The sequence below is a fragment of the Struthio camelus genome, chromosome 1, assembly GCF_040807025.1.
Source record: "Struthio camelus isolate bStrCam1 chromosome 1, bStrCam1.hap1, whole genome shotgun sequence".
Taxonomy (NCBI): domain Eukaryota; kingdom Metazoa; phylum Chordata; class Aves; order Struthioniformes; family Struthionidae; genus Struthio; species Struthio camelus.
In genome coordinates this window covers 189,310,604-189,333,073 of record NC_090942.1, presented here as the reverse complement: position 1 = coordinate 189,333,073, position 22,470 = coordinate 189,310,604, and the positions used below count along the sequence as shown (strand labels likewise).

General features: G+C 40.4%; 1 protein-coding gene and 1 long non-coding RNA gene across 2 annotated transcripts in view; one reads left to right on the top strand and one right to left on the bottom strand.

Annotated features, from left to right (window-relative positions):
* Window positions 1-8,790: 8,790 nt before the first annotated feature.
* LOC138065573 (uncharacterized) lies at window positions 8,791-10,097 on the bottom strand. The gene is made up of 2 exons (XR_011138595.1): window positions 9,889-10,097; window positions 8,791-9,763 (listed from the first exon to the last, which is right to left on the bottom strand). It is a non-coding gene; the product is annotated as an uncharacterized lncRNA (long non-coding RNA).
* The window catches only part of VWA8 (von Willebrand factor A domain containing 8), a 181,202-nt gene continuing 168,415 nt past the window's right edge, over window positions 9,684-22,470 (top strand). Inside the window, exons 1-2 of the mRNA XM_068929726.1 lie at window positions 9,684-10,185; window positions 21,645-21,722. Of these exons, the coding sequence (XP_068785827.1) occupies window positions 9,684-10,185; window positions 21,645-21,722 (580 nt within the window). The remainder of the gene's footprint in view (window positions 10,186-21,644; window positions 21,723-22,470) is intronic.

The window sequence follows — 22,470 nt, the reverse complement described above, 5'->3', positions numbered from 1 at the left end:
TAACCCTGGCTACCCTAATTTTCAAAGGATCTCTCTGCAATTTGGGAAAAATTATATATTTAATTATAATGGGCATGGTATCTATCTTGGGCTTATTCATATTACCTGTATCATGATCTTGGAGTTCTTGTGGTGGATCACGCTCCTTCTGTATTTGACATCTATAAAGCACAATGAAAAGGGTATTTCTTGCCCCAAAGATCCTACACTACAAAAAGCAGTGCAGACAAAGGAGATTCAAAAACCAAAGTGAGAATGGAAGGAAGCAATCAGAAACTGACAGTGATAGCTGAATATTATTAATGTTAGCATGGGTTGCCAAATACCATTGACCGAAGTATTTTGTAGGCAGGGGAAAGCTTTCAGGTTTACAAAAGCAGATTCGAAGAAGGAAAAGCCCACGATTACAAGGACTTCTGTGTTTGAAAGGGGACACCTTTTCTTGAGTACAAGTTTTTTCATGTGAAGGTATTTCAATTGTACTGCATTGCCGCTGATTTTCTTTCTTTCAGTGCTCATTCTAGAGGGCACTGCAATTCAAATAGGGCATTCAATAGATGCTGTTGTAATTAAGCAATTAGCTGCACAATTAAATCTGAAGTTAGATAAACGCTGTGAGCGGCACTCAGTAACTGCTTGTGAAGTGACACCCAGGTCATTTGCTCCCTGTTCACTGGGCCTTCTCTTAGTCAAAGCCCTTCTAATACTAACAGGAATAATAATTAAGAATGATAACAAATAAAACTCATAGGAGCTGTTAAGTTCCTGTACGCTGAGTGACGGTGCCAGAGCACTTTTGCTTGGGTACATTGCCTCACAGGGCAGTGAGGTGGTTCATATTTGCCCAGCTCTGAGAACAGACAGAGGAGCTCATACCTGGCCCTACTCACCTTTGTATGTCTACCTAGGAAGGAATGCTCTGCTGTTCATTGACCACAAGGAACACCGAAAGAGGGCATTAGTACCTTCTCCTCATTACTACCTGCTTCCACATCACACAACCTAACGACGACTGGGCAATCAGCCACTCTTTGTCCAACAGAAAGTAAGGTCATGTTCGCTCAAATCTTATACATGAAATCCTTCCTCTCATGAGCTCATTTACTATGCTGCATGGACCAATTCTGCTGATGCCTACCCACAGGAATAACTGTATTTGTTCCTTGAAATCAAAGTATCGCTGAGTAGTTGTTAGCAAACTGGGTTAAGCCCTTAAATTCTGAGCTTTTGAAGGCAAAACTGCATCCAACATGCTTTGCAATGCTCTTGGAATGCTTTAATATCCTAGGAAAGTAAGAAAATAAGTGTAGAAATGAAGGTAAGGCTTTTGAGAAGTCCTTAAGTTGACCTGCAGCCAAACACAGAGAAAGGAATTATGAATGAAGAATAACAGTGTCTTCTCAAGTATAAATGAAAGCTTCACAATCCCATTTAAGCATTCTTAGAAGAGCATTAAGCCATTTAAGATATTAGAACAGTGAAAGACCATTGTTTAGGATAGTGATAGAAGCATTGGGCAACTCCTAACATGGAGAGATACCATATTCCAATTTTGAAAATGCATTCAGAGAAATTTGAGGAGCTCTCCTATTATTTAGGATGCTTCATGCTCCTTAGGAATAGATAAGGCAAATTAGGGGCTTTAAAAGTATTTATTTTAAAGCAAAAAAAATAGGCCACTCACATGGCCACAAAACAAAAATAAAGATAAAAAAAATCCAAACCTGAATGTAAACATGTACTGCATTACCCTAATCACCTCATAATTACCATTTTCTTTTGCCTGTCATAAAAGTGAACCTTCCCCGACTGTCTGATAAAATTACACAGTTAAATACAGTACATCAAAGAGAGCAGGTGAAAGTGAGCTGCATATTCACACACACTGAAATTTTAGCTGACCTAAAAAAAATAGGTTTTTGTATTTCCTGCTTTTTCTCTCAGAAGTGATCTTCCCTTCATGTAGTTAATGTTGCTATTTTTCAATTTGAACTCTTTTATTGAACATAATTGAGAAGTAAAACCAATAGCTGAAACAACAATCAGATTATATAGGGTTTGTCTTTGCCTAGTTTGTAAAAGACAATGCTGCATTACTGAAAACATTAAGAGAATTTTAATCAACTTGAAGTTTCCCTGGAGAATCTGTGTTAAATAGTCTTCTCCAGAGAAAAGAGAGATTGTACCTCACTTCAGACATGAATTTTATAAGAGATGAATATCAAACATGCTCAAGGTCTTTCCCTTTAGGAAGCACATCCCCTCATGGCCTCATGACAACTGTTATTTTTTGTATTTCTTAAAGATTTTAGTTCATTCTTTAAAGATAGATTTAATCAATTTTCTGCTTAAAATTGCTGGAAATAATAATCTCATTCATGTAAATTTATATTAAACATGAGATTACGTCAAGGCAACTTAAAGTGGGATTTCAAACCTCAGATCAGACCATTTAGAGCCATTTTAAATCTGCCCTTTTGTGCACACAGAGTCTGTGAAGGTTTTCCATTCAGCGTTCATGCAACGCTAATGCAATTGTGACACGGCCATAATTTTCCACAGATGACAGCACAGAAGGCACAGTTTTGTGTATTTTATTCACACTGACAAGGTCGAGGGGTCAGGCAGCTGGTTATAAACTCTCCTGCCCTGTTACACGGACCAAGAACGTACGCTAGCAGCGTATTCATTGGCAACTCCCTTAAGCGAGGATTTAGGATATTACATTGCCTATATGGAATAGTTGGGTGTTCATCTCAACCTTCTTTCTGGGCTAAATCCTTCACTGTGTGTCACCCACAGCTCTCCCCCATGGCCAGCCAAGCAGGTTGACAATTTTTCATGAAAGTAATGCCTGCAGAGAGTTCAAGGGTTCAGGAACGAGGCAATAAATATTTTTATCCTTTGGGAGTGTGGGACAAATGCCCTCAGAGCCTATAGGGCAAACGTTGCAAGTTCTGAGTAAAGTTAAGTTTTGTATGATAACAACAAATACGAGCGTGTGAGACTGCCTCACAACATATTTAATTGTAAATAACTTTTGTGATACTTGGAATTAGCCTGTACTGAACAGGGGAACACTGAGTTATAAGGGAACAAGATTAATTCTGTCTTCAGGAACTTTGTCATTTTACTGATGATGTTATCTCATCAACACATGCCGTCAGTGCCCTTTAGAGATTATTCTGTGCAATATTTTCTAGATAGCATAACGAAAACTATTACCACCTAGATGTTAGGAAGAGCTAAGGTGTTTATAACTTAAGAAGAAAGATTAAAAAAGGAAAACCGTAATTTTGACATGAAAACAGAAAAAGACTTCTTCTTACTGATTTCACATACAGTAATCTTTGATTAAATATTTTGCTTAGCTCCTAGTGTAACAGCTCTACTAGAATTTTGTGGCTGCCTTAGAGCTATGGGCTTAATTAGGAAAAAATTTAGACTATGGGCACATGGGACTGGGATCAAACTATCACATTTTACCAAGCTACTCCCTCAACTATAGTAACCAACTTTGTGTGCAGTTTCAGCCCACCCCAGTTTTAAGGTACCTTGCTAAATACGAACCAGTGAAGTTGATTTAGCAGATATTTCATCTCAGTGTTGGGGTGGGTCAAGCACACTCTGTTACAAGAGTTGTTATACTGGATCAAGACAACCGTGAAAGACACGGGCAAGGACACTAGAAATCTTTGCTAATGAGCATATGTTTTGTGCAAGTACAGCTAAACAGAATAAGCCATAAATGGTCTGATATCCTACACTGGTGATTAAAATACACATCCTTGGGTTCAACCACACTGAACTAGTCACTGTCCAGCTGCTGTCACCTTCAGCCAGAGAGATAGGAGCTTGATGGGTGTGTTTTTTTCTCTCTTGTTGAGGGGATCACTGTCTTTCCTAGTGTTAACACTATGCTACCTATATGCTAACCCCGTTGGCTCCTACATACGCATTGTTAATACCTGGAGGCTGTATCACGATAGGGGTATCTGCAAAGACAATGAAATTATCCTAGTTTCAGGTCATCTCATGTCAGTTTTGTACCTAGGTTTCCAACAACAAAACAAAAGCTTAAAAATTTATGCCGCATGTGGGTAGGGGATGCCGAAGCCTCTGCATCAGCCTGTGCTAACGTGTATGCCTGTGTAAGCCTGACGTACGTCTCTGGTAAGGCTTTGGCAGTGTTACAGTGCCCCCACCTCCGTTTGGGATCCTTGTGCTCGATTTGCCACTTTATAACTGCCCCTCCAGGCTTGGCTACTCATCCCCCTGCTTCCCCTCCCTGGGGAAAGAGGAAGGAGTACTGAAAGCACATCAGAGACAGTCTCTTTGCCTGTAGTGCTCCCTGGCTTTGAAGAAGAAAAAAGAGGGGACAGCCTGACTCAACCCCGGTAGTCTTGTGCTAGACCACACTTAATACAAACAGAATATGATGACTTCAGGCTAAACTATAACGCATTTCTTCACGGAATGTGACAAGCCTGTTCTCAGAAGCCTGTGGTTCAGCACAAATCGGGGTCATCAAAAAACATCTTTTTGAAACCAGAATGACTCCTTTAGAAGAATTCTAGCCCTGGTTCTAAAGCATGGGAACAGTGAAGCTCCTAATGTAAGAACTATTTTCACGTGGGTAAAATCAGATGTACAGATTTATCAGTACATTTATCAGGAAGGATGGAGACTTTACTCTTCTTTAGTCTCTCCTCTGCCCTCCAATAGCACCAGACGAGGCAGTATGCATTTTCCTCATTTAATGTGGCTGCTCAGTTGTGTAGCCCTTCCAGTCAGGTAGGGGTTATAGTTACTCTTCAGTAAAATACATTTTTTTCTTTTCCCGAAAAGTGGCTAAGCTATTTTTGTTCAAGTTTTCAAACGAACTCTTCAGCCTGATGTAGAAATTCAGCAGGAGAAATTTCTGCCCAAATTATAGAAGAATGGCAGAGTTAAACTACTGAAAATAGACGGAGTTTGGCATCAAAAATTATAGGTGCCATCACTTCTGGCCTTTATATGCTGAGCATTTATACTGTAACACGTATATGAATGTATATTTATGCAGAAACACACAGCACAGTACTCACTTTTCTTATCTTCTATGTTTCTTTAAAAAAATGTACAGGTTTTATGACTGCAGTAATGATCTTCGAGACATGTACTTCCAAGTAGCTAGAGGCAGTTAGGTCAATCTTAGCTCTTCTAGTGAGCAATCAGTTGGCAAGAAGCTCCTTACCTCAATGTCATTATTTCTTACAAAAATCAATAATGACCTTATCCTTACTTGCTGTTTTAGTTCACCGTAACAGTGCAAACAGCATAACGCACACACAGAGGGTTCTGAACAGATACCAAGAAAGCTAATGGACTGAATCTTAATTTCTTGAAAGGTGTTGAAATATAAACGGAGAAGAAAAAACTTTCAACCTTTAACTAAAAAACAGTAATTATGCACTCTTTGGGGGTGGAAAATCTATTATAAACACCATTTGTAGCACAAAACTTACCTTTGACACTTGCCTATTTTATAACAGTGCAGAACGAAAAGGTTCATCTTCTAATTGTTAGATGCAAAGACAGAAATTATCACTGAAGAGTCAGTTTAGCGCAAACCAGGATATAACAAAATACAATTTACATTAGAACCTTGGCATCTTATTGGTTGATACGTTCTTAAAATCAATTTTTGGTTAAAACGGGATAAATTTAGGCCTCAAGTCAACAAAGGAACTGCTGTGCATTTCCATTTTGATTTGATTTATATTGTTCCCAATCGATGCCGTACAAGAGAAGCACCTTCTGGCATGAGAAAGCCTCTCATTACTGTGAATTAGAGTAGCTCTGTGGCAATAAGCACTTACATTTGTCCAAAACTGATACAAAACAGAAGAAAACAAGCCAGACTGTCTGCATCCAGCATCTAAAGCAAGCCAGCATTGTTATAGCTTGGGAAAACCATTACTAATTGTAAATCAAGGAAACTAATTTTGTCTAACTGAAAAGAGTAATCTCTTGATCTCAGGAATGAAAATTATTGGTAAGCAAGGCCTGTCTCTGTGGCCTGACTTTCTCTGTTAGCATCACCAGATGAAACCCATGCCACTAGGGAAACGTATGAGTTCTAAGAGGTTTTCTTTTCCCCTCTTCACCTCTTCTTGACGTACTTTCAGAGGGCTTCAATGATAAACCTACCCTCTAGACAAAAGTTTAACACTAAATGAAGACCGACTGACTTACATTACCATAGTTCAGCCATAACATTGGGGTAAAATTCAGGCCTCACTGCAATCAATGGGAGATTTCCTACCAACTTCAGATGAAGGCAGGATTTCATTCCAGATCTCTGCTCTGCTCTTAGGTGCCAGAATTGACAATAACTAGGCAAAGATGATGCATTGTTCTTCATACTCTCCACCTACATCTAATTTAGTCTTGTAGCTACAGCTACACAGCAAAGTAGTTGATAGCTACTAGAAAGAACAGTCTGGAAGCTGTCAACTGATAAGCGATGCTTTTTTTGAGCTCTCACTCTTTGGAATAAGTTCTTTTCTGTTAATCAAAGGAAAATTATTTTTGCTAAGAAACTTCATGTTCCAAACAAGAATGTTGTTAAGCCAAGGAATAAAACTATGAAATAGCTGTTTGTTACCAGTGCTGTAAATCATCTGTGAGAAGCCTTCACAAACACACCAGAAGCAGACTGCTAAATTCTTCCACTTCATGACAGGACTGAACTACTTATGAAACGATACTTTCAGTAGAGAGAAGTGAGCAAGTGCCATATATGTAAAGCACACACAGACCTTTCAGTTGTGGTTAGCAAAGGAAGCAGATGCTATAGTCAAGCAATAATGTAAGGTTTTATAGCTAGATAAAATATGTGGGTATATTCATATATACACAAATCAAAGAAGGTTCTATACGTTCCCATTATTAAATTGCACTAAATTTTGAGTGGCGTCATTGCTGACAATATAACACAGAAATAATGCAACATTCGAGCTGCGCATCTAATTGCGTGTGTGCATACATAGTAAAATTTCCTTGCTCATAACTGTGCATAGAGATCACGATGCTTCTATTAGAACTTTCTCAGCAATGTTTCAACAAACGATAAATGTTTTTTTCTTTTGCTGAAAATTGAAAGTTTGAGGCTGAACTTAAGACTGAATTCAAAGTTTTGGAAAAGTTGACTCATTTAGAATTCTAAGATAATGTTTTAAAAAAGCAAAGCATTTTATAGATACATGACTCAGAAAGGGCTGAAATTCAAAGCATTTAGCTTGACAGGTATATATATACAGAGGTAAAAGAAGGCTTTGTACATTCACAGTGTGAAATGACTGTGAATCTGTACTAAATGTTGAAATGTGTCAGTATTTCCAGTATATCATAAAGCTATGCCATTTTCCCGTTATTTAATTGCTTGGAGATCTACTATAATTTATTACTGTTTATTATTCACTGTATATACATATGGCAAGAGAATCCATGTAATCTTCTAATTTAATATCTTAAGATTACATACATTTTTTTCATAAATGATTCTATTGTTGTTCCACTGCAGGGGCCTTCTACTCTATTTTGCCAGACCTTCTTATCACTTCACAGCGTACCTTTAGCCTTCAGCATTCATGAAATTTAGTTTGGAAGAAATTAGAGCAAGATCCATAAAAGGATGTTTCAGTTTAGTTTACGCTCCCTTAAACCCAGAAAGTAGGCTCACAGACTACTAGTTACCAAGAATAGAATTCATACCCAACCAACATATTAGCCAATGGAAAACATTGAAGATTGTTAAATCTCACCTAAGTGTCTAAAGCAGCAAATACTGAGCTGCAGAAACGCATCTAGGACAAGATCAGTCCTAGATCATACCAAAACAGAAACGCCCCTTTTTGGGCTTACAAATCAAAATTGCCTATATATAAAGAGATGATTGCCTCACTCTTTAAAAACATCCCTAGAAAAAGACAGAAGTCATTGTCTTCTAGAAAAATTGTTCAATGCTTAAGGCATTCTATGCTTAAAGCATCCAGGAAACAAGAGATGTACCAGAGAAAACTTCTCCCAGCCCAGGCAAGGTATTTATGTATACCGAGATACCTAAAAACTGAAGTATACATAATAAAGACGATTTACTTGCAAATAAACAGTTGCCTGGACTCTGGCTTCTACCTTTAGCTAAGCTCCCTCACTATCGTCTTACTGTTGCTAAGATCCAAGTCTCATCTGGATTTTCCTTGGAGCTGGTCTTGTTAGTATCACTGGGATCCAATGAAAGTTTCAGCCTTTTCCAAATTAGTGTAAAATTTACTCCCAATCTTTTAAATATATTCAAGAGCAGTCACTTTTGTTGGAAAACAGAGCTCTGGAATGTAACACTTCAGTAACATCACCCTTTATGAAAATCTAAAATCTAAACTATGTACGTGCAAAACGTCACTTCTGAGTAACTACAATCTTAGGTTAAATTCTTCTTAAATTGTAAAATAAGAAATAATTTCATTCCAAGAGTATAGGTAAGAAGTTGCATTAGGATACTATGGCACATTAATTCAGCCATATTTTATTTATGGACAGTCATATCCATGGCATGTGCAACGTGGTAAATTATTGTAGCTCAAAGATCACAAGCCTTTGTGTCTCCTGACTTCAGTATGTTTAGTTTTGCAATTTTATTTCTATAGCATGGTTTTATTCAATATTTAAAAATTATCTGCCCATGATCTACATACGGTTTCAGAATATTTATCCACAAAACAGCATTCTAAGTAAAAAATTCAGAAATGATTCTAAAAAGAGTATTAGTTGTATTTAGGTGAATTTTAAATGAAAACTTTTGATACAAGAAATCAAATCTGATATAATTACAAATTTGCACTACAAAACCTTGGGCTCTAGGTTTGATTTCAACTAAAACTATGCCAAGCTCATCCTCATATATGAGAAAACTGAAAAAAAACCCACCGACTTCAGTTGGCAGGAGGCAAAGAATATTCAGTTACAAGAACACAGAATGTTAGATAGCCACTGTTTTAGAAGCCTTTGTTCATAAAAGAAATTAAGTTTGAAAAGACTTTAAAAGGGAAAAGAGGGCAGAATTATAACGCTGGGGTGTAGGGTTACAGATAAAGCAAGAGAGGTACCTGCACCCGAGGTTCTGAAGAGCAGTTAAGTATTTGATTAGGGCTATACAGATGAATTAACAGGCTGTGACAGAATTCAAGAAGTTAGAACTGGGAAATCTCTTTCATGCACAAAATTAGTACAGCATCTGCGCCTCATACTTTAGTTCCCAGGGTGTTGTAAATGTTCATAGTTACGGAGCTCAGCCACTTTCCTCTAAAGACCATCTCATGCTCCTCTCATAGTTCACACTCCACCTGGCCTTACTGGACAAAACCTAAAACTTCCAGTTTCCATCTCATAAGATGCTGCTTTTGACATGCCTTGCAGTGCATCCATAGATTATTGTCTTTCTTGTGTCCAACCTTGAAATTTTGAATTAGCACTTAGCAAAGTAACGCCGTAAGATGACGCAGCTGGCCAGGCAAAGAGACCACCCGGATCCTGCTCTCCCTTAGGGCTGCCCTGGAAAGGGCCTTTGCTCCTTCGGATGGTAACCCGGCATTTCTGTGGGCCTGCGTGGAGGTCATCGCTGGCAATTGGCGAATGGCGAGATGAAGCCCTTTCTAGCCCAGTTTTCCTTTCCTGATGCGATACTGGGAGGTGAGTTCAGCATCCTGGGATGCCTCTGCAGCTTAAAAAAAATAAAAAAAAAATTCTTTTCTGGTGTCACATCCCCTTACAAAGACAGCTCCAATTTACGTTCCAGAAAGAAAGAAAAAAAGGTGTTGGGGGGGGAGGGGAAGGAAAAAACTCAACTTCCTTCTTCCCAGGAGCATTACTCCTCCTCAACCGCCTTTCTGCGGCCCTTCTCCACACCTTCCCCCCTCAGCCTCCACCCGCTTTCCAGTCGGGAACTTCCCCGCGCTGCGCCACGGCCGCCCCGCCGGCGCTGCGCGCCGCCATGGCCGTTGGCCTGGGGGTGGGGAGGCCCGGCGGGGACCAGCCGCCATCTCCTCCCCACCGCCCTCCGCAGCGGCGGCGGCCGGAGGTTGGCGCACCCACAGCCGCCCCAGCCCGCGCCCGGCGCCGGCGCCGGCCCGGCGCTAGTTTCCGGTGGGACTTTGTGCCTCGGCGTTTCCCTTCCCCCGCCCTGCCGCCCATGGAGTCGCGGGTGCTGTGCCTGGGCCGCGGCGCCGGCGGCCCGGCGGCGCGCAGGGTCCGCCTGCTGCTGCGGCAGGTGCTGCGCGGCGGCGGCGCCCCCGCGGCGCGGCCCCTGCGCCTGGAGGTGCGGGCGCTGCGCAGCTCAGGTAACGGCCCCCGGCCGTGCTCGCCCCGCGGCTCCGGCCCCGCTGCAGGACGCGCGGGGCCTGGGGGGCGGCGGGAGGGAGGGAGGGCGGCTTGCTGGGACGCCTGGCGCGGCCTCCCGCAGCTCCTCTCGCGAAAGGCCTCGCTCCGCGGGGAAGGAGGCGCTGCGCCTCTTGGGTCAGGTTGGTTATTGCAGAGGTGTGGTGCGGCCTAGCGACATCGAGGGCCGCCGAGGCCGAGGCGTGTTTGTGTTTGCCTTGTTGTACAGTCTTGAAAACTGATTCCCCTTAAGCAGCGCTAGCGAGAGATGGGATCGACCGGGAGCTGGCGAATGCTAGGCAGGGTGGCCTGAGCTGTCCCAGAGTGTCCTCTGATGACCTTTGGGACAGAGCACAGCCTTGCGCAGGGCAGGACTGGTGTTTGGGAGTCGCGATTGACGCCTGGGGTAGGTGGCGCGGGATCCGGGATGAACACCAAAACTGCTAAATGTGGGGTGAATAACGAGCAGCTGTGAATGAAGGGACTAGAAGGATACCGCGAGGTTCTGATGGTGAGGTGCTTGCTAAAGCTCTTAATTAACGCTCTTCCTCCTTTAATACTTTTCGCTTCTGTTTTTATTTTGGGATCTGAGCATTAGCTGACATTGGTTCGTTTCTTAAATAGGTGTTTGAGTCTATCAAGAAGGAAATCTTTCTGAAGAGCAGATAACTGTGACATACCATCAAACATTTTTTGAATAGAAGATACTTTATTTGTGAGAAGTGTTGAAAAGACGAGTTGTTTACCTTAAAAAGAAGAGGAATAAAATGGAACCAGTTGAGGGTGTGCAAAAGAAACACCTGAAAAAGGTAGATCAGGACATTTTGTCCCTTTGTTGGGATGAACAAACTTAAGAATAAGGAGAAAATCAATGAAACCAAACAGTAGCAAATGCAGTTATTTCTAAAAATACTTAGTAGTTTGACCATAAAATTCAATGCTATAGAATGTAACTGAATGTAACTTACCATTTAGCAGTATTCACGATTATACTGGATATGTATATGAATAATACAAGTATTCCCAGTTAACATCAATGATGGTAATGGTTTTGGCAGGAAGATTTAAATGTTGTGCCTCGGAGCTCTTGGCAATCTTATAACTATTAAAGACAGGATGAGAAATGATGTTAGGGATATTTGCCTTCTGGGCGTCTGAGACAAGCTCTCATTCTTTATGGTGCCTCTTGTGCGCCTGTGAATTTGGGGCCTCGATGCTAGAAATGCTATTTACTATTCATTTTTTAAATTTTATTTTGAAGGTTCTTGCATATCCTTTTGCAGGCCTCATTACTTCTCAGAGATTACTGAAGATGCAAAGAGATGATCTGAAACTTTGTATGCAATATGTGTTTTTATTATTGCTAGGTGCCTGCTTTAATTGTAAGTCTTTGTGTCAAGGTTATATGGGTCTTCTGTACTGAAAAGGTAAATATTTCTGAAAGGCAAATATTTCTGGAAGGGCTGGAAGCTGTTAACCAGACAGGTAAAAAGTAAATTGTTGTCTACTCAGTAATTTGTATCTGATGTCCGTGCCAGACCAAATTTCCTCTCTGTGATGGTACTCTTTAAGTATAAGGGAGAATCTGTTGTCTGTTTTTGTCCTGTAATATGCGAAGGGGTCATGCTCTGTCTTTGTAATGTGGAATATGTCTTGCTGGCGCACTGGCAGCTATGGAGGAACTGACAAGAGTTATATAGTGCTAGGGCTGAAGAGAAATCTTGATGTAAAAGACAGGCACACAGTAACTAATGGGTAATAGGAATAACTGGAAAGGATTTCAGTTTGCTCAACTGAAATGAGAGAAACTTAATTTATAGAAATAAATATTGATATCTGATTCGTTTTTTAAAGTAGATTGTATATTTCCTTCCAACAACTGAACAAAAGTCAAGCTGTTGTAGACGGCAGTTATTTGTGATGAACTATTTTATTAAAAATATTATTAGCTGACCAAAGTGAAGTTCTGACTAAACTCAGTTCACTGGCCTTTAAATAGTTGATCCGTCTATCTGTATATAGTATGAAACTTTTGATAAAAATCTGATGAAATACATAATCTCAGAGATTCTTTAAGGGGATGATGGGAACAAATGCTGAGATAGGTGAAAATTGAAAAGCTTAAAAAAAATCTTTTTTCCGATCAGGAAATATAGCTGGTATTCCAGGTAAAGGAAGGTCTCACGTGCTTTGTTGCTCAGTAGACATATGGCAACTTATGCTTTGTTGCTAATGTGAACCAAGATATATGCCAGCTTCATTCTGTGTTCCTGCAGGTCTTCCTGTCCAGGTTTACTTCCTGTGCCTTCCAAAATGTGGTCACTCCCGTTCTCTAACCAAACCCATGCTTTAAGCCTAAAACGTCTTAATTATACATGCAAGAATGTTTGTCTGCTAGGTGTAACACAGTCTATTATGGAAAGCGCATCAGACTCTGGAATCCTGTAGTGGTAATTATCGGTAAATAGGATGTTAGTGGTTGTGGTAAATATTCATAATCTGAAAGAAAACTGTGAATGGGACTGTGTGTTTAGGAGGCTTTTTCATTTTTTTCCAGGTCTATCACTGTCCAAAGACTACAGAACTGGTTGCTAATGGAAGTTAATCCTTTTCAGCGTACTCCCTTTTCCAACTTTCGCTGGGTCGTTATCTGGTTGGAGTTTGAAACATTGGCTGCTGGGAGCATAGCTCTGGCGATAGTTTCTTCACTAGCAAAACCTATTTAAGAGACTTCATCCTTTCCTCTTTCTCTTAATGTTCATGCTGTTGTTCACTACCTCCTCAGTTGTACTTGCAAGGTTGCATTGTAAAAGTGATGACTGAAGTTATTCCAGGGATTTGTTTTACAACAAGGCCTTGCAAACTGTTACAACAGTACAACTGAGAACGCAGCAAGTGGGGACAGGGGCTTTTAAAGCCAGTTGTTGATGAAAGTTTGTGGTGCTATGCCTGAGTTATTTAAACTGTTTCTAACATTTAAGAGAGAAAAGGTTGATGGCAAAAGAATAGTATCTTTTATTCGACTTACTGATCTAGCTGGAAGAAAGGGATGAGCTGTCAGGCAGATAAGCTTCTGCCTGACACTCTACTGCCTTCTGCCTTTTACACTCTTCAGTAGGGTTTCATAGTTGTTTCCAGGAGTAAATGTCAGTAAATAGCTTCTGAGTTTTAATATCTGGCAATTATTCAAACTTTAACTTTTCCTTTTTAGCAACTGTTACAGTCATAATATGTGTTGATGTATTTTGCAAGTGCTGCCTGTTTCAGTACACAAGCCTGAAGTTGAACCTGCTTCGCGAAGTCGGGAACTCAGTTGCATGGGAGATGCTACAGTGAATTTTGAAGGCAATTTTGTCTATTTTGGTATCTTTCCAGTATACGAAGTTTTTAAAACAACTCTATATTGATTTTCAGTCATTATTTCGTTTTAATTGAAGTACGTTATTGAAATTATACTAATGCATTTGATACCTAAGCCCAGTTTAGAATAGACTGATAGTCTATTTTTTTCTGCATTGAGAGAACCTTATTTCAGGAATCTTCACATAGTTTTAAAACACTATGAGCTAATTTTCATGCAAGTAGCATTGACCGCATAAATAAGATTTGGAAGGGAACGCTGGGGATGTGGTGGGTGTCTATTACCGCATGACTAAGAGGAGGTAGTGGATATTGTTTTCTACAGATAGCTAACAGAAACCTCCCACTCATGGGCCTTTGTTCTCATGGGAGATTTCAACCATCCAGACATCTGCTAGGAGGCCAGTCTGGCACCATGGAAGCAATCTTTGCAGTTTCTAGACTGTGTTGGTAACAGTTTTGTAATGCAAATGCCAGAGAGGCTGACGGGGATAATGCTTTACTTGACCTGCTGCTCACAAGCAGGGAAAAACTGTGGCCGGTATGGTCAGAGATGGCAGCCTGGATAGTGGTGACCATAAAATGGTTGAGTTCAGGATCTGGAAGAAGGCTGGGAACACGAGCAGCAGAACTAGGACTCCGGGGTTGAGGAGTGCAGAGGCTTTTTCAGGAAATTGCTTGGTGGAATCCCTGGATAACAACCATGAAGGAGAAATGTGCCCAGGAGAACTGGAAGATTTTTAAAGAAAACTTAATGATAGCTCATCAGTGAACCAGCCCACAGTGCAGGAAGACTGGGAATTTCAGCAGGAGGCCTGTTTGGCCAAGCAAGGAACCTCTCAATGGCTTAAAACACAAAAAGGGGACATATAAAAGTGAAAACAAGGACAAACAACAGAAGAGTGGTATAAAAGTACCACTTAGTACATAGGGACAAAATCCCTACAATCTGACAAATGGCAGATCTTTAGTCCAGAGGGACCTATATAAGCTTGAGAACTGGGCCAAGAGAAATGTCATAAAGTTCAAGAAGTATGAAGTTCAGCTATTGGACCTAAATAACGCTGTGCATCCGTACAGGATGGGAAGGGACTGGCTGAGAAGCAGCTCTGCTGAAAAAGATGTCGGGATTATAGGGGATGTCAGTTGAATATGAGCTAACACTGCACTCTCATAGCACATCAGGCAAGCCAGAGACTTGGCTATGTTAGCAGGAGCATGGCCAATGATTAAGGGAAGGTACATCTGTAGTAGGCACTAGGGAGGGTTTATCTCTAATGGGCATTGATGATATTCCACCAGGAATGCTGTGTCCAGTTTTGGGTCCCCCAGTTTTAGGGAAGTATTAAGAAGCTGGTGGAGGTCTGGTTGAGGGCTACTAAAATTGTTGGAGGCCGAAAGCACGTGACAGCGAAGAGAGTCTGAGGAAGCTGGGCTTGTTAGGCTTGCAAGGAGAAGGCCAAGGAGGAAAAGTGTAACTGCAGCTTACAATTATAGTTACAAAGATGATGCAACCAAACTCTTACTAATAGTGGTAGATTATGTAACGAGGCAGTGGTCACAAATTGTGGCTTGGGAGGTTCAGACTGGACAATAGGAAAAATAGTTTTGCTAGGAGAGTGGTGCAGCACTTTCCAGGTTAGCTGGAAAGGTTGTGTAGTCTCCATCCTTGGAAGTTTTCAGATTCAGCCAAGGCCAGAGCTGACCTGGTCTAGCGTTGCTGATAAGCTGGCTTTGAGCAGGAAGTTGGAGTAGGTGACCTCTAGAGGTCCCTTCTAACCAATATTTCTACAATTTTTTGATGCATTGATGAGATGGGGACTTCCTGGACTTGTTAAAGACATATAAAGACGTGTTCTGCAGTGTACATATGAAGCCTGAGACCATCATAGTGTTAACCATATTTAAAACTGACTATTGCCATCATAACACTTCCGTAACTGAGCATCATCAGTCTTCCTAGCTTTAGGGCATGCTATTGCCCAAACAAAAAATAACTCTACTCTAAAGAAATGACTGTAAGCTTCATACATGACTGGATGTCAGAGAAGTTTTCATATTCATGGTGCTGATCTGGAAATAATACAGAAAAATGAAGGAAAAGGGTCACTTTCTAGAGTAAATACAAATAAGATTTTGTTTGAATGACACTTTGGACTTTAACCAGTAAAGAAGATCATTAACTTATTGTAGATAATTCAAAAATCGAACCTTAGCTTCAAAACTTAAAATAAAAAAAAACAACTGGAAGGTCTAATAATACTGTTGAGTAGAAATTAGGTAATCAGATTTTGTGTGTTTGACTCGTTATTTTATTTTCTGAGAAGGAAAGGAGAAACCATTTCTTTTGCTCAGAATAACAGGAAGACTTACCTGAAACATTTTTACTGAGGTTGGAGACAGTTTTTGTTATGTAGAAATCCAATTAATTTCAGTTCTGTAACAGTGTCACATCGGCAGCGGTTGAGCTCCAGCTCATCTGTGTTTAAGGGCAGTGGTGGTCAAGGAGCAAATCTAGTGAGCACAGGCAATGTTTTTCTCCCTGTGATACTCTTCTATTGGGAGGCTCTCGGCACCAAAATAAGAAGCAAAATACGTTACAGTGTTACCCTGAGTCTGTGTATAATGTTTGTCGCCGTGAAGATGGCTATGAACAAGTCAGTAGGAAAAGAGAAAAAGCTGTGTAGACATGATTGCTTTTCTTCTTCAATAACGTATTCAAAAAAGTTATGGAAACGGAAAAAACAAGTCCTTGGAAGTGTCATTTCTGTTTCTTAAAAATAAGTTGGCTCTTCAAAGATAATGGTTGACATTCTCTTTTTTCTGCCCCTATGGAAATGTGTTGGATAAATGCATCAGTTTAAAGCATTGTTTTTTTCTTTCCTTCGCATCACAATGAAATCAAGATCTAGAAATATACATTTGGATGTAATTTAGCTATTGAACTTTCCTCTGATGTGGTCTAATCAAATAGAGATTAATGCTATCAAAACTTAGCACCTTTGCAATTTTGATGCGTTTTTGCTGTTACTTGCTTTTGAGACCAGATGGATGGTCTGTGTACAAGTGAATGGGTAATGTGCTAAGATCACTTTTGGAGAGTGTTAATCTCATACAAATTCAGTACTAAAGAGGTCAAAAGGCAGTAATGTCAGCCGCCTAAAACCTAAGCTTAGCTAAAGATTCAGTGTGGTGTGTGATAAGAACCCTGAGAGTGTAAAGATTTACACATGAGATTGGAATTGTATTGTATACAATTATTACTCAAAAACTAAATACGAGTACACAAACGTGTTGTTTCACTGCAAAAGTGGCAAATAGAAGAAATAAAACCTTTTCTACTATTTAAATTTTTAAATTGTAGTTGAGATGCAATCTATTTATCTTCATATATGATGCACTACAGTAAATAATTTGAATTAAACAGCCGTTCCTTTTTTTCTTAGCATATAGAAAAACAGTATGATTAGGGAATAGGTTTTTGGGGGGAAGAGGGAGGAAAAGAGAGATATTTGACATAATACTAGCTTTTAAATAGAAGACAGGTCAAAGGCACCAATCTTACCACCTTACATATTATCGATGGGATTAGTTGTGGCTTCAAGAAGTTCTCTTATTGCGATTGTACAAAAAAGCTTCCATACTGGGTCAGTTAAAAGGTCTACCAGGTTCTACTATACTGTATCTGAGAACGGTCAGTGGCAGATGCCTGGGGAGGAATAAAAGCCCAGGATGTTCATGTAGTGATACTCTCCCGACTCCGTCTCCCAGCCTCCAGCTGCCTCCCCTGCAGTTCAGGGACCTGGAGCTAGAGATGATGCCTTTGTATTCAGTAGCCCTGAATGGGTTTAGTGAGAGAAACAACATGATGAATAGCCCTGCTCACCGAAAGGGCCCCTGTCAGTTATAGTAAGAACAAATGTATGTCTTAATATTGTTACCTCTCCTCTAAAGAAGGGAGTATATGAGTTTCCATGCGTTGCACTTACTGGCTAGTTACCTATACATACACGAATTGGCATTACAGGACAGTTACAATGAAGACCTGTCTACTCCTGAGGCAGCAGAATGGTCATTGCATATATTGAGGCTCCTTCTGTATCCCCTTGTCACAGTGACCCGTTATTGGGTCATAATCTTTATGTGCCTCCACTGTCTGATCCACATGACATGGGCTCCTAAAGTACCTCCGTTGTATGCTGACCGCCCCCCAAATGGGATGCCCCCCTCTGGGTTAACTGGCTCTTCCCTTGTTTCAGCAGACCTACATCAGGCACTCCTTGTATCCCACTGTTTTCCCCAAAGATTGTGATAACTAAGATTATTACTTTCTGTCTGCAAGATAAGAAACCAGGGACACATCTTCACTGCAGTTAGCCTAAGCAAGTCTAGTATAAAGCTACAGAGTCTTCGCTACAAAGCCATACCTGTATGGCTTTTATCCACAATAGTGAAATAGTAGCTTGGGAGCTGGGGTGGAGTATTTGTGGGGTATTCTGTAATTTGCAGTGGTCCATTACATAACTTACCCTATGAAGTTGTTTGTAGCACCTTCCATTTACTGTGGGGATGATGAGGCTGGACGTTCCTGGTGGAATTGCTTATTGCTAATTCAGGCTGATAAGAAGGTGAAAACAAATAGTATTCAGCAACAAGAACTGCGCAGGAAACAAAAGTGAATCTGCAAATCACAGGAAGATTCAAAACTCACCTCACTGACTTCTCTGCCTTCTTACTTCTTTCCTGATCACTAAATATAAACAAAATATTTGGGGTACGCGTCCTTAAATTATGAGTCTTGCTGATTTAACACCGCAGATTACCAAGCAGGCTCTTGTCACTTCCTTGCCAGCTAGCTGTGTGCTAGCTGTATGCTGTGTGCTCAACTTTCTCCTCTTCCTCTGTGAAGTTCCCTCCCAGCCTGGATTTCACCAACATTTGTAGGGTCCATTGATGGCTGGAATATTTGTCAAAATTTTGGAATTGATTGGATCCATTGTTCAAGAGCTAGCATGTTATGGACTGACCTGAATCCCATCAAAGAAGATGTATTTTCCAGTTTTTCACCTAGACAACATTCAGTTTGTTGCTCTTTTTTTTTTTTGGAAAGTGTGGGGAATTGAGGGTAAAGTTTTTTAATGCTCAGCCAATAAAATAGGTAATTAAAATGCTCTTATGGAGATGATATCATCATCCCAATGTATTAAAAAGTCTGACACCTTGTTATTTTGGCATCTGGTATCTTATCCCTACTGTGTTTTGGAAAGCTGTGTATGTATGAAAGAATATTTACAAGTTGAGTTGAGGTGATTTAAGCTAGAAGCTAATTAGTCATATACTCTTGTCTCATTGCATGTTGGCTGGGGAGCAGTGAGAAAACAAGTTGGCACTAATTTCCTAAGGATATATCAGGCAACCTGCTCTTTTTAGAATGTTAAAATTCTTTCTAGTAGAGCTAACGAGTGAAGTGTCAATTCTTGCAGGAAGCAGTGGGCTCCTGTGATGTTTCCTTCTTGGAGGCATTTTGGTCAACCCTTTAGCAGCTCTCCAGTGAGAAGAGTGGTTGGAGCTGTAGCAGAAGAAAGGGAATGGGAGACAAAGCTTAGGCAGTAAACTAGTTTTTCTTGGTTTAAAACCTGGATAAGTGGGCAAACCCCTTTGAGTGTGAAATCCTAGGTTCTCCTCCTTGCCGAAGTTGCATCTTTTGTCTGGTGACTCTTTAACATAAAATATGTAAGAGTTGCGAGAACGGGGAACAGATCCCTGAACTGCTGCACTTTCTTTTGGAGAGAGTTTAAACACTTCAAGCTGAAGAGGGCACAGGAGTCATAGGTACATTTTTACTGCAGATTTAAAGAGGGGCAGGAAATGAGCTAAAGTGCCGACCTGCTAATCACCTGGTCTGCCTAACTGTTAGTTTAGCCCCAGCTCTATTTTGGACCATCTGCTTCTTGGCTGTAGACAAATTAGCCAGAGAAGGATACTTACCTCTAAGCAGGGAAAGTAGGCACTACTCGGTGACACTTGGCGTTAGGGTTGGGGATTAACCCTTGGCTGCCTTTTATATAGCAGTATTGCTGTTGCGCAAGTCATTTAAGCACTGTATTGTTTGATAAAATGTGGGAGGAGTTTATCCTCTTCTGCCAATATTTTAAGGAAAAAAAGGTGGGCTGTTTATTGGGACTTCAGGAGCAACAAAGACATCCAAGTGCAGGCATGTACGTCAGGCTGTGAATCCCAGTCTCAGGGTCATTGTTAAGCACTTACATTTGGGTGGAAATCAGCTGTAATCCTTTCTTCATCACTTCTTGTTTGTTGCTTAAAGTGCTTCTGCGCTGGCTGCTATAAATCAAGTCCTGAACGTGTAGCTTTTACCATGGACTGTATGAGCAGTGTCAGAACCTATGAATTCTCAGTCCTGTAAGATCTGGCGTAACATCTAGGGAAGCTGGAAAAGGACTGCCTTTGAGTGCAAAACTATAGTCACTGCTGACTGAAAGGAGAGGTGCTGCATGGGAGCAGTTTTAGGTGCCTTTGGCCGTTTGGACGTGAGATTCCTGTTCAGCATCACCCTCTCTGCTTCCGGTGTTGGTCTTCTGAACTCTCTGACTTCATATATAGTGCTGCAAATAGTCAGCTGGAGAATGGATCCTCTCAGATGCTGTAGGAGGAGGTGCAGATCAACAACAGGATTTTTAGGGTTGGATCTTGTTCGTGGCCGTGTCCTTTCTACCTCTCAATTCTCAGAAAACACAGCCATAAACAGTTCTAAAACTTGGCCTTAATTCATGGAAAGGTAGTGTAATCAGAGTGTCGTGGCAGAGCTGCACCCGCTGCACAGCAGTGTTACTGCCAGTAATCTAACTAAAACTAATTCTCTCCATCCTCACGCATACTGCAGCGTGTTAGGCAGTGAAAGTGGTGTTATCTTCAACAATAGTAACTGAAAAAAGTATAATTTTACTATATTCACCAGCTGACTTAGTTTCATCAACTTAGTAGTCATGAACTTGTTTGCCCGACTTGGTTCAGCTATTGAAAAATATAACCTTTGTTTGTTACCAGTCTGCAGCTCGTTTTCTTGGCTTCACACATTTTGGCTGTTGTGCTGTTTTTCTGTATGACCAATGCCTTCTTGGTGCTCACCCATTTCCTGGCTGCAAACTAGATTTCAGTTCTGATTTCCATGAGAAAGTACACAGGGCATGCCCTGCAATTTAATTCAAGCCTGCCAATGCAGAAAGACAGATAAGACTTTTGCAGTCTTAGTAAGGGACTAGTAAATAAAATGGCAGGTGCTTGATTTTAGGAAATACAGAAATCCAGAGCAAAAAATACTTGAGTCCTCTGGAACCACGGAAAGGTACTGGATTCTGCAGCTGTACTGTCAGAGAGTGCAGTAAGGACCCACTGGTATGAAAATGTCATTTTGTACCTCTGAGAGGTACAGGTTCAGGCTTACTGAAAACTCAGGGAAATCATCCCCCCTACAAGTGTTTCTCACTGCTATTTCTGCAGACAAACAGGCTAAGCATTTCATTTCAAGAAATCGGTGATGATGTCTGGAACGGAATTGTATAGTGAGCTTAAATTCCATAGCTCCCATCCAAGTAAGTCCCTGGTTATAAAAACAGCAATAAAAAAAAAAGTTGCGGATTATTAATTAAACATAACTTGTACTGCTGCCTGATCTATTGAAAACCCTCAGAGCCTAATTAGTAAACTAATAGTTCTCAAACACATTATAGCATCTTTTGTGAACTTGCAGTCAGCCTTCCCACAGCAGGCCTATGATTTAGATTTTAATATAAGTATATTGCACGCTTAAAAAGTATCTGGGAACTAAAATACTTCTTTTCTCTTTTTAGGTGATACTGTCACTATCGGAGATGTATCTTTCAAACTCAAAACACCAAAGAACCCAGAACTTGTTCCACAGAACTACAGTAAGAATCTGTTTTCCTTTTGAATGGCTGTCAAGGCCTTATTCTATAAACTTGTACTCATTCAAATCACCCCAGTAATTTAACTGAAATTATCTAAGGTATATGTTTTGAAAAAGTACACAAGTTGGGGAAGGCTATCTTTACTGACTCGGAACTAATTCTTCACCATTTCTCTGATACAGCTGGCTAAATAGGAATCTCTTGACTTTGAATACATCTGATCCCATTAATCAATGGGATGGTAAAAGGATGTTTCGTGTCTGTTTGAAAACTCTATTCAAAAGGGACCTTATCTAGCAATTGCTTCTACTAGTAATACAGTTATCACATGTTGTTTGTTCATAAAACTCTGGCAGTTTAAAATTATTATTCAGTTGCAATGTGATTGATTATATGTCCTAGGAGTTTTCTCAGATAGAAGACGTATGGGATTTTTCTACTGTGATTTTTGGTATTCTCGGATTGTCATGTAACTGTTGTCAACAAACAAACAGATCTTTGAAATCCATCAAGTTAATAAGAAGTCAGCTGCATAGTGCTGAAAAGTGCTATCAAATACTTATCAAAGTCACAGCCAATTATGTACATTAATGATGTATACACTTACGATGAATTCATACTACCTTTTTGAACCTCTATTAAAAAGGCAATAGAGCCTTAGCCCTCTATGTTTCTTCTTTGTTCCTTGATGAATACATGCCTGAGTTTTTCCTTTGTACCGGGGATCAGCAGGTGAATCATGCTTTTG